The sequence below is a fragment of the Hyperolius riggenbachi genome, chromosome 5 (assembly GCF_040937935.1).
Source record: "Hyperolius riggenbachi isolate aHypRig1 chromosome 5, aHypRig1.pri, whole genome shotgun sequence".
Taxonomy (NCBI): domain Eukaryota; kingdom Metazoa; phylum Chordata; class Amphibia; order Anura; family Hyperoliidae; genus Hyperolius; species Hyperolius riggenbachi.
Window position 1 is genome coordinate 416,637,989 of NC_090650.1, and position 17,852 is coordinate 416,655,840.

The 17,852-nt window shown below is 45.9% G+C and overlaps 1 protein-coding gene across 4 annotated transcripts in view; it reads right to left on the minus strand.

The window, feature by feature from the left end:
• Positions 1-17,852, minus strand: part of LOC137519185 (transient receptor potential channel pyrexia-like) — a 144,972-nt gene that overhangs the window by 60,187 nt on the left and 66,933 nt on the right. For all 4 annotated transcript variants that reach the window (XM_068238017.1, XM_068238016.1, XM_068238018.1 and 1 more), the window contains 2 exons: positions 13,828-13,998; positions 3,681-3,799 (listed from right to left, as the gene is read on the minus strand). In XM_068238017.1, the coding sequence (XP_068094118.1) occupies positions 3,681-3,799; positions 13,828-13,998 (290 nt within the window). The remainder of the gene's footprint in view (positions 1-3,680; positions 3,800-13,827; positions 13,999-17,852) is intronic.

Genomic DNA, 17,852 nt, shown 5'->3' on the forward strand with positions numbered 1-17,852 from the left:
AGGTAACAATTTCATTCAGACTTTTTGTATCTTCTAACAGACTTTTTATATAGAATTTTCTGATTCATGTCTCTTGCGCATGCTAATTGCTAACTAGACATTTTTCGGTATTTAAGAATGTTGAATGTCATTTGGCATAACGTTCGGAATTTACACGTCAGAATTCCTTAAATTCCGACTCAGAACTCAAAATTGTGAAATTCCAACGCGAAGTTCGTTATTCCACTAAATTTGTACGCTTATCCCTAAGGGCCACACAAAGCTGGTGACAAGCAACAGATACAAAGCTGGGGACACACGGTGGACAAATAGAATGCAGGGACAGAATATGGGGGTGCTGGAAGGTTGGCACACACAATGCTGGGCATTAGAAAGTTTGGGCACACCTATGAGTCATCACTGACCTTTCTGTGTGCTCCAGCTAGCAGCTAGCAGGGGGGGGGGGATCTGCCTCGCTCCAGTGAGGCTCCTCCCTGCTATCTGCCTCTCCCTCTGCCGGCTGTACATCATCTGATGAGTCATCCCTGACCTTTCTGTGTGCTCCAGCTAGCAGGGGGGAGGATCTGCCTCGCTCCAGTGAGGCTGGCAGCAGGGAGGAGATCTGTGTGGCTTCCGCTCAGCTCTTGTGCACAGCAGTGCAGGGAGACTGTGTACTGACCCAGAAGCACACTGGCGAATGGAGGGGGCTATTCCGGGTGTCTGGAACCCCCCCTGCACTGAGCTGTGTATTCAGCCAGGGAAGCCCGCATAATATAAACAGCCTCATTCTCCCTCCCTTCTTACTTCTGGCGCCTCCCTCCAGCTAATAGAATGAGAGAGGCAGCCGAGCCCACCCCCACAAGAAGCTGCAGCCTGCAGTGAGAGAATGTTGATTCTGGAGTCCCCGACTCTCCATAGCACAGAAGTGTCAGCTAAGCCAGGACTCAGACACCAGTCACTCCTGCCTGCCCTGTGCTGCAGTCTGCAGAAGCTGTGAGTGTGTAACCTTGGATCTGGGAGGAATGGACCTCCTTGTGTTATCAACTCAGTCAGCTCTGCTAGAGGTAAATACGTGCACCAGATAAGAAAACACAAACAGTAACAAATCAGTCAAGCTGCAAACACTGCTACTATTTCATGATGCCTGACAGAGCTTAGGCTATTTCCTGAATTTTAGCCTATAAATGTGTAAATGCCTTTTCCATTATAAGTGCCCTGAAAAGTATCCCCTGAAATGCCTGTCTGTGGTGTAATGTAGGGCAGAAGAGGTTTACTTTATATACATGATGCAATTAGAGGGCAGGCAAGCTGGTAAATATACACAGCATGATGCAGAGCTTGCCTGGAGGGTCCGTGGGAAAACATCTGTCTGGTCTCTCCCCATTGTTATAATGACTGCATGTGTGGATAAGGTGTTAAACAAGTTGAAAAGTTTTTGACAGTCCCTAGACTCCAGGAGGGCTGCTTTCTGACTTGTGTGAGACTGGCAGGGACAGGAGTCATATTACAGGCAAGTAGCCTGTCTGATGTGGGACTGCAATACAGATAAGTTCTCAGGCTATTCTCAATTTCTCCACTCCTCCTCTCTCTGGGCTAGTGCAACACCAAAATGACAATAGCAATCGCTAGCAATTTGTGAGTGTGATTTTGTGAAGCGATTTTCAGAGCGATTTTTGAATGAATCTCTCAAAAACATGCTACATGCAGTATACCTGCGATTTTGAAAAAGTCACAACGCTGCTGTGGGAACACCCTCATAGGGTAACATTAGCCAAGCGCTTTTCAAATCACTGTTGATTTGAAAAATGCTCAGAAGCACTCTTGGTGTGCAGCAGCCTCCTTCATTCACTTTTGTTTCCCTCTTCCCCTATAGCTGGCTGTGTCTTCTTGTCATACAGGAAAGCTAAATAAAAGTGCAATCCTGGTGAGGCAAAATATTATTTATTTAGTATTTATATAGAGCCGCCATCTTCCGCAGATGCATATATCCCTGCATCATATGGCTATCGCTTGCGCTATGTGACACTATGTGGCATATTCCACTGAATTGTCCAAACTCCTATCTCCCGTTCCTTTCCCGGGGAGTTGTGCCAGCGTTGTACCCCGTTCAAATTTTCTGCTGCCAGAAGCCCTCAGAAACACTAGTCTCCTTGAGTACTTCCAAACAGGGCCGGCCCTAGACTTTTTGCCGCCTGAGGCAAAAAAAAATTTTCCGCAGCGTTGCAGGAAGTGACGTCAGTGGAGCGCACGCTGGATCGAGGAAGAGGTAAGTCCTCCCCGCCCGTGCCTCTTACAAATAGCGGCTGCTTCTATGTAAGGCTGGAGGGGAGCGGAGGACGGGGGACCCAGGCGAGGGAGGGGTGGGGTCCGACCCCCCCTCCCCGCCGCTAGGCCCAATACCCCCGTCCTGCCAGCTACCCCTCCAGCTCGGCGGCCGGCTCCCCGCACGGACGGGCGGATGCCGCCCCTGGAAATTTGCCGCCTGAGGCAAAAGTTTCACCCCGCCTCATGAGCGGGCCGGCCCTGCTTCCAAAGATAGGCTGCTCCGTCATACGCCAGCGCACTTTTGTGCATGGGCAGTATGGAGCCACCTGTATTCGGAAGCACTCGAGGACATAAGTGCTTCTGGACCTTTCAGGAACCCCCCCCCCCCTTAAAAATCCTGCGTTTGCCCCTGAGCACTTTACATTGCAGCCATCTTGCCCAAAGATTTAAAAGTTATATTTTATTAATTAAGTTATTTATTGGCAGCGGGGAGCAGCAGCAAAAATAGGAGAAATGAAGAGGGGGGATAACGGGGGAAACAGTAATATGTTTATTTTAATGTGCTGTAATTCATCATCACAGATCTTTTTTAAAGAGATTCTGTAACGAAAAAAGTTCCCCTGGGGGGTACTCACCTCGGTAGGGAGAAGCCTCTGGACCCTATTGCGGCTTCCCCGTCCTCCCCCGTCCCACGGCGTTCTCGCTGCAGCCCACGGAACGCACAGCCGACAATTTGTCAGACTGTGCAATACTTACCTTTTCTGGCTCCATTGGGGGCGCTGTTGCGGCTCTTCCCACGGAGATAGGTGAAAATAGCCGATCTCCGTCGTGTCCGCTCTACTGTGCAGACTTAGGAGACTTACGCCTGCGCAGTAGAGCGGCCCGACAGCGATCGGCTATTTCCGCATATCTACGAGGGAGAGCAGATACTGCGCCGGGAAGGTAAATATTTACATCCCCGCTGTTCGGTAAGCTTTATCACTGCCGCCGTGGGACACAGGAGGACAGGGGAAGCCTCGATAGGATCCGGAGGCATCCCCCACTCCAGGTGAGTACCACCCAGGGGAGGTTTTTTCGTTACAGATTGCTTTGCGATGCCCTCCATGCACGGCCCCGATGAGTCATGTGACCCGTTGTGTGTTAGATGACATGGCGGCGAGCCGTGCGAGGATGCCGCAAAGCCGCTGGGAACTGCAAGACATGAAAAAGATGGCGCCGGGAAGGTTCGGAAGCAGTTTGTGCTGCACACCGCTGCGCAAAGTCAGTTAGGAACGCCCCCAGTGTGTCACGCTAGGCATGCTGATTAGTTGAGACCGCTGGATGCCTTAGTTTCCGGTTAACCGGCACTCTACTGTACATGAAGGTGGTAACATTGGCCAGTGATTAGCCAATCAAAATTGGATGTGTGTATCAGGCGTAAAAGATTGGCAACAGACCTCCATAGATGATCCAGAAGGCACAGGCAAAGGGAATGTAAAATTCTCCATAGAGAAAGAGGAATTTCAAGACGTCGCTCACAATCTTCCCAAGCATCACAATGAAAGGACCGAGAAGCCTGCAAGAGACAGAGAGATCAACGTCAAGAGAGAAGCACCAGATACCAGCGTATGTTCACTTAAAGTGGACCTGAACTCTTGCAGAAGGAAAACAGAGAAATGCACCCTGTATGTATTTAGAGAGTTTAGCCTGTCTAATTCCCCCTCATCCGTGACTACTGTATATACCCGAGTATAAGTCTATAAACCTAGGTCTGATTCACTTCATAAAAGTATAGGGGTCGACTTATACACGAGTCACGGGCAACACTGAGCACACTGAGTAATGTGTGTACTAATAGTGATATTCCCATTTGCAGTACTTTACCCTGTGGTAAGTGATAATTTGAGGAAAGGAAATGGCAAGAAAACACAGGTCTGAAACTCCTGGCCACAACAATTAACAAGGAAAGGGGAGGGGGCAAATACTGGGCTGCATAAAAGGGAGTGAATAATTGCAGCACTTTGGGGGCCCGGAGGAGGTATTGGCTGCACTTAAGGGACAGGAGGGGTTAATAGCTGCAATACTGTATGAAGTACAGTCATTAGCCCCTCCTGAGTCCTAAGTGTAGCCATTAACTTTTCTGGGTAGACTTATACTTGAGTCAATAAAAAATTCCAGCTTAAGAGGGTTGAATATTGGAGTCGACTTATACACGAGGTTGACTTGTATTCGAGTATATATGGTAATTACAAGTTGTAATTTGATCCATCAACTTTGTCATCTGACTGCCATGGCAGAGACATTATTGGTAAACACAGGATGTTAACCTTATGTCTGTTTCCATGAAAGCAGGACGTAGACACACTGCAGATTGATTGTAGGATTTGTATCAGCTGGAACAAAGAAATGTTTTTCTTCAAAGGTTATCATACTGTTGCTTATCTTTTAGAGCAGAGAGGAAGTTCTGAGTTCAGGTCTTTTTTTAGTATATGTTTGTTTAGAAATTTCCTGTAAATTTGCAGTACCGGCAGTTCACGTCCGCTTAAAAGGGAAACTCCGCTACTGCAAAGGGTAATTAACGATTGCAGAGAAAAAGGCAACCACTCCGTTTGAACCCTACACATTGCTGGGATTCATTGTAGGGTCTACTTCAGCCTGCTTACATAACACAAACACCATGCAGAGGTCTTCTGTAGCGTTATTACCATATTCCACTGTTTTCCTGAGAACGGACTTCATCCAAAAGGTAATTTACTGACCAATATAACAAAAGTGGTGTTTCCATGACAACATCTGTAATGAACGGAGTCAGAAACCGTAAGATATAGGACACAATAATAGAATATATCTGTTGGTGAGATCATGTGACCACCTGCTAGTACTGTATATGGCCACTTTTAGTGGCCTGAATGCTTATATCCTAAAAGGTGCATTTTAAAGGACAATTGAAGTGAGAGGGATATGGAGGCTGCCATATTTATCTCCTTTTAAAGAATACCAGTTGCCTGGCAGTCCTGCTGCTGATCTTACCGGCATTTATAGTGTCTGAATTACACACCTGAAAGGAGCATGTGGCTAATCTTGACAGACTTCAGTTAGAATAGAAACATCTGATCTGCATGCTTGTTTAGGGTGTATGGCTAAATGTATTAGAGGCAAAGGATCAGCAGAACAGCCAGGCAACTGGTATTGTTTAAAGAGGAGCTGTGACCAAGGATTGAATTTCATTCCAATCAGTAGGTGACACGTATTTTTACTTGAGAAAATTTTGGATCCATCTGAAAATGGCGTTTGCGAATAATGGCGCACAGTGTTGCCGCTAATCCGTTTTTCGCTTATTGCTATTTAACATTAAAGGACTTACGAGCCGAGTCATAGAAAAAAAGTGAATTACCTTAGGTGAATATCAGACCTCAGGGCAGACGATCACTGGCCCCCTTGCTGTTTACAGATGCCCCATTAGCATAATCCACTTATCATTAGCGGCCCCGACCCGGCCCAGGGTCGCCTTAGCTCACACTGCTAAGAATCGCCGCTTTAAAATTCCTATGCCAGTGCCTGCGCAGTTCGCATACCCAGTACTGCGGCTGCGCAGGCTTTCAGCCCTGGGAGCGCCACATCGTAGCTCCGTATACACTGTACTAGGTCATGTGGGCGTCATCACATGACCGCCCACATGACTGACTGCCCTTCACTAGCCGCGCCCCCTCAGTCAGCACAGAATATCAGCGCTGAGCGAGGGAGGACATTACCTAGCTACAGGATTTGTTTACTGCAGATTTGCATAAAATAACTTACTCTGCAGCAGATGATAAGTGGATTATGCTAATGGGCATCTGTAAACAGCAAGGGGGCCAGTGATCTTCTGCCCTGAGGTCTGATATTCACCTAAGGTAATTAACTTTTTTTCTATGACTCGGCTCGTAAGTCCTTTAAAGCCTAAAGGCCCATACACACGTCGGATTTTTCTGAACGACCCGTCGTTTGAACGTTCCGTCGTTCAGTCGTTCGCACGTCAAATCCGACATGTGTACAGACTATCGTTCGGGTGATAAGACTGGTTTCCAGCGATCCGCCCAGCGGATCGCTGGAAACCAGTCTTATCACGCGAACGATAGTCCGTACACACGTCTGATTCCGCGTGCGAACGACTGAACGACGGGACGTTCAAACGACCCGTCGTTCAGAAAAATCCGACGTATGTATGGGCCTTTATCGTTATTTAGCTTTAACACACAGAACCCTCTCTGTACCTATCCCAGAATCCTCTCTGTACCTATCCCTAACCCTAAGCACCTCCCTGGTGGTGCCTAACCCTAAGCACACCCCTGGTGGTGCCTAACCCTAACCACCCCCCTGGTGGTGCCTAACCCTAACCACCCCCCTGGTGGTGCCTAACCCTAACCACCCCCCTGGTGGTGCCTAACCCTAACCACCCCCCTGGTGGTGCCTAACCCTAACCACCCCCCTGGTGGTGCCTAACCCTAAGACCCCCCCCCTGGTGGTGCCTAACCCTAACCTTGACAGTGTTACATTAAATCCATTCACCGTTTTGCAGTTAAATACCTTCTGCAGTTTGGCTTATGTAGGGCGCTATTGATAAATAACGTTACTGTGTGCAATAACGTCTGCTGTTTGGCATATGAACGGCGCTATTGATAAATAACGTTACTGACTGTGTGCTGTTTTTCTTTTTTCCCTGTGCGCCATTATTATGCAGTACTAACGATAAATAGTGATAAGCGTATCTTTTTAATGCGGCGCCATCTTTATGCAGAGGCGCTGTGCGCCATTATTCACTGATCCGGTGTATAGAGCGGAGGTTGCCACTGCAAACTTTGGGAGGCGAGAAAGATTTTGGAGAGATTTGTAGATTAACATTTAGGAGTTTGAAATGGCTTGTACAAACAGTGGATCAGTACCAGCAATGGCCTCAATTCACTAAGCTTAACTCCTGTCTTTAATAACTCTTCTGAGCTGTTTTACAGTTATCACCATGGTGATATAATTGTGATAACTGTAAAACAGCTCAGAAGAGTTATTAAAGACAGGAGTTAAAGGGGAACTGAAGAGAGAGGTATATGGAGGCTGTCCTGTTTATTTCCTTTTAATCAATACCAGTTGCCTGGCAGCCCTGTTGGTCTATTTCTCTGCAGTAGTATCTGATTAAAACCAGAAACAAGCATGCAGCTAGTCTTGTCCGATCAGACTTATAAGTCTGAACCACTGAAACACCTGATCTGCTGCATGCTTGTTCAGGGGCTATGGCTAATAGTATTAGAGGCAGAGGATCAGCAGGGCTGCCAGGCAACTGGTATTGTCTAAAAGGAAATAAACATGACAGCCTCCATATACCTCTCTCTTCAGTTCCCCTTTAAGCTTAGTGAATTGAGGCCAATGTCTACTGTCAACAACTACTTACCACCATGCCTAAAATCATCCAGGCCTCCACAGATAATTGTTAAGGCATTTGCTGAATCCTGACTTTTTTTGGTTTTTTAGGGCAGATGGAAATTGCCGCATATATTTACATTTTATGGCCACATGGAAAACCCGCTGACTGGCGATGGATTAACATATTTCAGGAGTTTGGCTGAACATGATATTGGGTAGTAGAAGCCTATCAGTCATGTAGGAAGGCCTCAGCGGCTCTCATGACACTGAGTGGATAAATGACCCCAGGCAAGTTCTCCGGGATACCAGCAGAGAAGCGTAACCTCAGCGCGGTCCATGGGGGTCGTGTTACCAGGCAGTGAAATGCCAAATATTCCTAACATGCTGGCATCGCTGCACCGCCATCAAAAGAGTCAGACATGCCTGGAATCCTGTGAATGTTAATGGTGAAAATGCTGCCTGATACCCAACAAGGGATAACACGTGTGTTGCTATGGAATAAAGTTGTACGTGTTTTGAATTGCGCAAATGCTATAGTAAGCGCCCTGGCTGGAAGGATTCCACGGTGGTAACGTTTCATAACCACTTCATTGCTCAAAATGGACAGAAACTCTGTAGGGTTATCAAAAAAACAAACATTTAAACCAGGACTTCATCCTAATCAGTAGCTGAAAACCCCTTTCCCATGAGAAATCTTTTCCTTTTCTCAAATAGATCATTTGTATGGCTGATATTGTGATGAAACCCCTCAGAGTGATGTCAGAGCCATGGCCATGACAGTTTCCTGTCTGTGAACCTCGCTGTATTGCAGAAATTAGCAGCTGTTGCTAACTGCCAAGCAAATATACTGTATATATAGTCATGGGGTATATGACATAACCGGGGTCGCAGGGCGCCCAAGCGGACATACTGCGCATGGGCAGCGTAGTATGTCTGGGTCAAAGGGCACGGACCAAGAAACACAGAACTTGGATAATTACCGGAGAACGGGTGGAGACACCAGGACACAGCAGGTGCAGTAAGAATCTACACAACTCCCCCCACACAAATTAGGCATCCTTTTTGAAAAATATTTAAATTATCGCTAAGGTATCCTTGAAGTATGAAAAATTTAAGTTCATTTTTAATTCGGTACCAAGAATATCACTTTTTTATCAGCACTCTATAGCTTTCGGAGAGACTAATAGTTTTGAAAGTGTAACCTTGTTCCGTCCTGCCTGATATAACATTTAACTGCATAACAGCTCAGGGTCTCTGTCCACATTTTTGTTTAGTGCTAAATGTTTTCTTTAGGTGAGCTGGCGTCTGAAGTCCATGCAGGCCAATTTAACACTCTGGCCCCTATTCAATTAACCTTTTTCCCTGAGACTACTCCCAGGAGATATTATCACACCTTATCAGTAAAATCGTCTTTAACCCCCTGGCAGTATGATTATTTCTGGATTTTAGGGTTTAAAAGTGGTGCAATTTTCTCATATGCCTTCAGACCCTAAAACTAGGAAATAATTATTCCGCAGAGAGATCTGCAGCAACCCCTGCACTTACTCACCTCCCAGGGATCCAGTGCTGCAATTCTCCATCTGGCCTTCAGGTGGCAGTGTAGCCCTATAGTGAGATCGCCGTCTGTCGTCATGTCGACAAACGACAAGCTCACCCGAGGGATCCAGTGCCTGCGAGGACCGGAAGAAGAATGGCTGCCAGTGTCTTGATCCCGGAGGAGGTGAGCTGAAGCGCGTTGCAGGCTCGGCATAGACCTCCCGGAAGCTACTCCGAGTCAGGCTTGGGATTAACGCTCCTGGCTTCTTTTTTCCACCCACGAGTCTGACTCGGGGTTACCACCTGGGAGGTTAAACACCCCCAACAAGCAAGAAAATACTCAAAATAATTTGGATAGTACTTGTTTCACCTTTCTTTTGGTATTTTTGCAGTGCTGAAAAGTTATTTAATCAAGAGGATGAAAAATCATATCCTAAGAGAAAACTCAGGTTAAAAGGCTAGTTGAATAAGGGCCTCTACAGAGTCATGCTGTTGTAATACCTGCTGTATACAATTAGCCTTCTTGATACAGTATTTTATTATTATTTACTGTATTTTTGGACTATAAGACTCACTTTTTTTCTCCCCCAAAAGTGGGGGGAAAAAGTCACAGCGTCTTATAGTCCAAATGCAGGGAGTTCCTGAATTATGAATGCCTGCCAATACAAACCTCCAACCCGCCGCAATGTCAGGGACTCCCTGTACTGTGCCCATGCAGAGGAGGACACAGGGGCCAAACGGAGGACACAGGGAGACACAAAGGGGCATAGAGGAGGACACAAGGAGGACATGGGGACACAGGAGGACACAAGGGGGAAAAATGAAGACACAAGAGGTACAAAGGAGCATAATCCACAATATGCCCCTTTAACACGGATGCACCAGGTTTAGTATATATATTTTGTACCCTGGTATTTGTCCTCTTAACCTAGGTGTGTCTTATGGTCAGGAGCGTCTTATAGTCTGAAAAATACGGTATATAGCACCAAAATCTTCCGCAGAGTACTTTGTCTTGTCACTTAACTGTCCCTCATGCTGGGAATACACAACGCGTTTTTTCTGCTCTATTCTCCGCTCGATCGATTTTGCCGCTCGATTCTCTCATCTTCCACTCGTTTTTCTTATCTTTTTACATTCACTTCTATGAGAAATCGAGCGGTAAAACGATCGAACGTGAGATCGGACATGTCGGAAATGATCTATCAAACCATCTATCTGCTGGAAAAACGCATTGCGTATTCCCAGCATCACAGGGGCTCACAATCTAATCCCTTCCTTAGTCATTTGTCTATTTATGTATCCTGTAGTGTATGTATCGTAGTCCCGGGACAATTTAGGGGGAAGCCAGTTAACTTATCTGTATGTTTTTGAGATGTGGGAGGAAACCAGAGTGCCTGGAGGAAACCCATGCAGACACAGGGAGAACATACAAACTCTGTGCAGATAGTGTCTTGGCTGGGATATGAACTGGGAACCTTCCATTAAAAATAAGTACTCTGGTTTGCAGCGTACATTGTCCAAAAACCTAGCAGTGCAACCTATGCCTTCCAAGTACACTAATCAGAGTATGTACTGCAGCTTCAGCTGCGCCCCGGGTGATGCCCCTAATAGTAAAATATTGGTATTAGTTTACCAATATATTACTAAGCAGTTCCCGCCATCAACTCTCACTTGATCCATCCCCTCCTAGTGCCTAACCCTCCTGTTAGTGCCTAAGCCGAACCCCCAAGAATAATGCTTAACCCTACCCCCATCTGTAAGTGCCTAAATTGCAGCTGCATTCAGACAGCAAGTCTATTGATTGAATAGGCAGCGTTTCCCCGTCCAGCGTGCATGCAGGGAAACGCTACAAATTGAGCTCTAGTGGAAATGGTCTGGTCTCTAATTCCTAACTCCTCTAAGTGCCTAAACCAAACCCTCCCCACCTCATGCCTAACCCCCACCTCTAAATGCATAAAAAAAACTCACAATCCTGGTGCTTAAAGTGAACCTTAAGCCAAATAAAAAAACAATGAGTTTTACTCAACTGGGGCTTCCCTCAGCCCTCGCAGCCTCGCTCCGATCCTCCTGGACCCGCCGACGACCACTTCCGGTTTCGCTGTCAGGACCCGACAGGCTGGGATTCTTCGCGTTCCCAGCCACAATAGCTCCCTCTATGTTGATATAGCGGACAGCTGCAGGGGGCTGAGGGAAGCCCCAGGTGAGTAAAACTCATTTTTTTTATTTGACTTAAGTGCCTTTTTAAACAACCGCTAGTTGTAGCCAATCTTCTATGATCAGCTACAACCAATATTTTTTTTTAATTCCTATATAGTAGCCAGGACGGTTCTAGACTTTTTGCCGCCTGAAGCAATACAATTTGATGAGGTGGCTCCCCCGACATGTATGTGCAAAGCTGGACCAGAGAGGAGAGACACATCGGGCTGTGCATTGCAGGCATTAGAACTACGCTTACCTCCCTCTGCTTCCTCCAAGACAGCATCTCCTCCCTGCTGACCCGCAGCATCTGATCCCCAGGATGCCGGGTATGTGCTGCACCTCCTCCCATAGCATCTCCGCCCTGCTGGCCCGCAGCATCTGATCCCCAGGATGCTGGGTATGTGCTGCAGCGGCACCGCATCACTCACCCACTCTCAGCAGATTAATGATGGGATCACCAGCCACACGTGAAGTCCTGCTTCCTCTCTGACTACAGCGGCGCCTCATGTGACCCGGCAGCATGTAACAGGTCACATGAGGCACCGCTGTAGCCATGGATACAGGACGCTAGACAGGCAGATGGAGATCCCATTGTAATGCTGAGAGCAGGTGAGAGAAGTGGCGCCATTTATCTAGACAGAGGGAGATGAGACGTGCGAGGGCATTTGGGGAAGGGAGCCACCTCTTGCGCCCACTATTTGTTGTTGCTGCCCTGAAGTACGTGCTTCCTGATGCTTCATGGAAAAAACGTCCCTGGTGGTAGCTGAACGGCTGCTACTCGCATTTGGTGCCCGACTCACCGCTTGGGTGCCAGGTTACCCATAATTAACACAGGTATGTATTAGATGCCTGCCGATCCCCGTGCCCAAATGACCTGATCCGACTAAACCACTCCACTGCCATCACAGATGCTATACAGTACACACCCACACTGTGGACCGACTAGACCAGCATAAGCCACACTCGCACACAGAGCTTACAGTCACTGATCAGCAGTGGTTTCTTGGCTTATCTGAGTTCAGAGAGTCACCAGACTTTAGCCCGTGGCTGCCTCTGTATTCCCCTCACATCGGGCTCCACAAACACACATTTCAAAAGAAGGACAGCTTTGTAAGAGGGACAAAGGTTCAAAAATAGGATCAGTTCTCGGCACTGTGTACATTCCACTGCCGCGGGTGCAGTTCCCAGCTTGAAACCTCACGCGTTACATTTACTTTGATCACTTGTTATAATTCATACCTATAACCAGTAATTATAAAGGATTATATTAGTTCCGCCACCTGCATCAGATTTCCACCATGGCAATTATCATAATGCAATGTTATTTCAAACTACTGTTTCAAACTGACTGTACAAGTTCTGCAAAGAGGCAAAGAGGACCACCCTTTCACTGGGCCATGGAGGGGAGCAATTGGGTGTGTGTATAGTAAATAGCAGGGAGATTATATTATCATTTAGTATTTATATAGCGCCGACATCTTCCGTAGCTATGGACAGAGTGGAGGTGTGGTCAAATTTGTGATGGGGCCAAGCATTTTACCAAGAATATATTTGTGGTAAAAAGTGTCCCTTTTTCTTGTCTCAGGAAGATATGAAGAGTGACTTATATGTTACAGATGACATCCGTCTCCCACAATGCTCCTGTGAGGAAAACGTTACATTAGCCTAGGCAGAGTACCCTGATGGAAGCTCCAAGGATGATCTTTACTTATAAAACATCCAAGTTCTTGGAAAGTACAAAGGGGGTAAGAGGCACCCAGGAGTATATAAAACAGAGTTAAAAACAACTAAAAAGAAAAAAGGAGGAGTCTTATCTCAATAACAACAAATGTATATAAACAAATGAATTTTCGTATGCACTGGCAACACCTTTTGTGGGTCTATGCCAGTGGTCAACATACTTCAGACTGCTGGGGGCCCGGAGTATACATAAAATGATGTAGAAGTCTTTGTGTACCAGATAGTGAAGCATACCCAGGTGACAACTTGCAGTGGACAGCAGTGTCACCTGATGTGGAATTTGATTGGAATTACTGCTTTCTGGCTTCCATGTGGATGGGTGGTGCCAGCACTGCTATTCTATATGCGGACCACCAATATTTAAAGATGTAGCTGACTGCATCTATAAGCAATACCACTGGTCTATGTCCCCTTCCCCGGGCCCCATAGAGTGCAAAAGGGTATTTTTAGTCGGGTATGGAGCACCTTCAATTTCTTGGAAAAAGCATGATGTTGGTGTGCAATATGATATGAAAGCAAGATATACTTTCAGACCTTAGTTGTAGGTCCACCAACGTCCAGGACATGGCCACATCTGTTAGAATAATATGGAGATCTGCCTCACTGAGCTAAAGTGATGAGGGAAATAGGGAAATGGGAGGAGGAATGGATCAGCTGTTCAGCTATGTACTTAAGTGGCCCTCTACAAACCAGTCCTGTGAAGATCCTGTAGAGGAAGTGGGCGGAGCTGCTTACCGGATGGCTCTAGCATGCTTCATGACTCGAAGCCAGAGGAATATGATGAAGACCGCAAATACCCGGACGTGAGAAACGTGCAGATCTTGGTTATTTCGGACAATCAGGTCTGCTATATGAGTGATGATCACAGCAAAGAGCAGGAAGTAGACAATCCAATCGAAGACGTTCCTGTGGGAGAGAAGAAAAAAAAAACTGAAAAAAGAGTAATGTAACATCACCAGAACCTATGCTTCATGATAACTTTGGGTGACAGTTTTCCCCTGATCTGTCTAATGGAGAGTGGAGAGTGGAAGGGGGGGGGGGGGAATGAGCAGGATGTGGTTAGAGGGTCCCGGCGCTGGGCTTGCGTAGGATGGGGAAGCCTCTGAATTATGCAGAGGCTTTCCACTACTGAGGTAAGTATCTTCCCCTTGCCAGCTCACATTAACTTCTTCCGGAGCGAAGGTTAAGGCTCCTTAAAATGGACTTGAACTCAGAACTTCCTCTCTGCTCTAAAAGATAAGCAACAGCTGAATAACCCTTACAGAAAAACAGTTATATGTTAAAGCTGATACAAATCCTGCAATAAATCTGCAGTGTGTCTACTTCCTGCTTTCATGGAAACAGATATAGGGTTAACATCCTGTGTTTACAAATTAGCTGCTCTGCCATGGTAGAAGAGATTCCTGAGCTGACACAGCTGAGAGATCAAATTACAACTTGTGATTACTCACATATGAGAGGGAACTAGACAGGCTATACTCTCTAAATACATACAGGGTGCATTTCTCTGTGTTTTCCTTCTGTCCTGTGCAAGAGTTCAGCTCCACTTTATGGACCAAAGCCTTTTTTTTTTCTTTTATGATCACTTATTGGTTCAATTTACAGCCGCCTATGGATTTCCAAAATGCACTGAACACCCAAGTGGGATTACTTTTCTTGTCTGGAATCTGTATTTTCTCCTGCTTTAGAATTCAGTTTGGATGGTCAGAAATGCAAAAGTTTCTTTCCTATTTCCATGGAAATCGGAATTCCCACAAAATGTTATTTTCCTCAATAAAGTTAATTTAAAAAAAAACATTTTTATTTTTTGCAGAATCCATTATTTATTTTTTTTGCTGATATACGTTATTATGTTTAGCTCACATTTCTAATTGGTAACCCCTGTACACTTATGTATTCTCTGCAGGCCTGGATTTACATCACAGGAGCCTATAGGCACAGATGTTCTGGCACCCTAGACTCCGCCCTCCATGAACTTACAACCCCCCACCGAACCTCACCGCAAGTGTGCTGGCTGTCCCAGCTTTCATCTTCCCCGTACTTCCCCTGCCCAGCATAGGTTGTAGCCACAGATACCCGAAGTGACATGTGACATGATGAGATAGACATGGGCAGGGCCGGCGCTACCATAGAGGCAGAGGAGGCAGCTGCCCCAGGGCCCCAGAGCTTGTAGGGGCCCCCAGTGGCTACAAGAGGAAAAAAAAAATTCAAATCGGCCTTATAGTTTTTGAGAAAATCGATTTTAAAGTTTCAAAGGAAAAAAAGTACACATTTAAAAACCTGCCGACTTTAATGGTTGATAGCAAATCCACCTTAAATGCTAGAAACCCTTAATTTGCAGGATATGTTAAGGAGATCATTGGGAATAAGAGGAAAAAACAATTTTTCAAAAAGACCTTATAGTTTTTGAGAAAATCGATTTTAAAGTTTCGAATGAAAAAAGTATACTTTTAAATGTGGTAAATGTCACTTTTAGTAGCAAACCTAACGGTTGTGTAATTTTACATGCATCAAACGAAAGCGCAATAAATTTCCTGACGGGGTTTCCAGGGGGTCCATACGCAGCCGCAGCGCTTTGGCCAGGGATCGCTATACAGCCGCAATATGGCTGTATGAAGATCCCTGGCATTTTTTTCTATTTTCCCAATTTTGTTTTTATGTTTAGAGTGTGGGAATTTAAAAAAAAAAAAATTATGTGGGGTCCCCCCTCCTGAAACTTTTTAACCCCTTGTCCCCCATGCAGGCTGGGATAGCCAGAATGTAGAGCTCCGACCGATTGGGACTTCACACCCTGACTCTACCAGCTGCAAAAAAGGTCCCCTAATGCCGATTTTTGTTCCGGTGTATCTGTTGGGGGGGCCCCCCAGGTTTATTTTGCCCTGGGGCCCCATTGTTGCTTAAACCAGCCCTGGACATGGGAATGTACAGTACCAAGCACACTAATATCTATTCTGTGTTCCTTTTTTCCTTTCTCTGCCTGAAAGAGTTAAAGAGCCCTGCCTCTCACGGAAGCGCTGCCCGGATTGCCCCCCGGGGAGTTTGGGGGGATTTAGTGAGATTACAGCGGCGGGGATGTGGCGGTTTAGGTAGGGCAATAATGTTAAACACGATTCTGTAATGAAAAGGGGATTTTTAAGAGACTTCAGAGTCTCTTTAAGTAGCTAGTGGTGCCCCTGACTGAAGGGAGATCAGGTCAGTGGAATGCTGAGAGCAGGGTGAGTAACCTCTCATTTGTACTCATCAGGACTCTACATAGGGAAGGTGAGAGGGAGGCGCTCTGGGAGGGGTGTGACCCGCCTTTCCATCATCAGGCGCTTATGCTAAATCCGGCCCTGATTCTCTGATTGGCCTAATATTTCAGATTCTTGTGATTGGCCTAAAATTTCCGAGTCTCGGTAATACGATATTCCAGGGAATTCCGATTTCTGCATGCCAATTTCCATTGTGGAAAACACTGATTTCTGCTCGGAAACTCGAAAATCAGAATTCTATGGAATTCAGAAGTTGTAGACAGCTCAGGGATCTCATCTTCCTGCAGGAGTAAGTCGCTGCACAGAACAGGCACAACTGTTGCTTATGAGCCGGTTCTTTTTTTAAGTGAATCGAATGAGCCGATTCATTCGATTCAAAACAAAAAGAGCCGGCTCATTGATGAGCCGGTTAGTATAGCTTACAATGCGTCCTGTGTGGACGCGTAGCTGCCGCCTCTCGGCTCTCCTCTCCACGTGCCTGCGGAGCCCCCCCCCCCCATACCATGGACCATGTGGGCTGGTATAGCTCAGGGTGCGAAGCCCCAGTCGGCCGGCGCTCCGCATTCTGGCTATCCCAGCCTGCATGGGGGACAAGGGGTTACAGAGGCTCGGAAGGGGGGTCCCCACGCTATTTTTTTTTTTCAGATTTCCCACACTCGGAACATTCCCCAATAATAAATTTTTTATTTTTTTTTAAATATGGTTTCCCACTATCTTTTTAACATATCCTGCAAATTTGGTGTTGCTAAGTAAGTAAGGGGCCTTTGCTATTAACTGCTGGAAAATATTTCCCACACTCTTTGATCGGCGGCATTTAAATGTATCGTTTTTTTCTTTGAACTTTTAAAATCGATTTTCTCAAAAAGTATAAGGTATTTCTGAAAAAAAAAAATTCCCTCTTGTTCCCACTGTTCTTCTTAACATTCCCTGCAAATTTGGTGTTTCTATCTTTTAAGGGGGCTGTGCTATTAAACGTTAAAGTCGGCGGGCAGACATTTTCTAAATGGCAGCAAACAGTGATGTGAAAAACTATTTGCCCCCTTCCTGATTTCTTATTCTTTTGCATGTTTGTCACACTTAAATGTTTCTATTAGTCAAAGATAACATAATTGAACACAAATTGCAGTTTTATATGATGGTTTTTATTATTTAGTGAGAAAAAAAACTCAAAACCTACATGGCCCTGTGTGAAAAAGAAATTGCCCCCTGAACCTAATAACTGGTTGGGCCACCCTTAGCAGCAATAACTGTAATCAAGCGTTTGCGATAACTTGCAACGAGTCTTTTACAGCGCTCTGGAGGAATTTTGGCCCACTCATCTTTGCAGAATTGTTGTAATTCAGCATTATTTGAGGGTTTTCTAGCATAAACCGCCTTTTTAAGGTCATGCCACAACATCTCAATAGGATTCAGGTCAGGACTTTGACTAGGCCACTCCAAAGTCTTCATTTTGTTTTTCTTCAGCCATTCAGAGGTGGATTTGCTGGTGTGTTTTGGGTCATTGTCCTG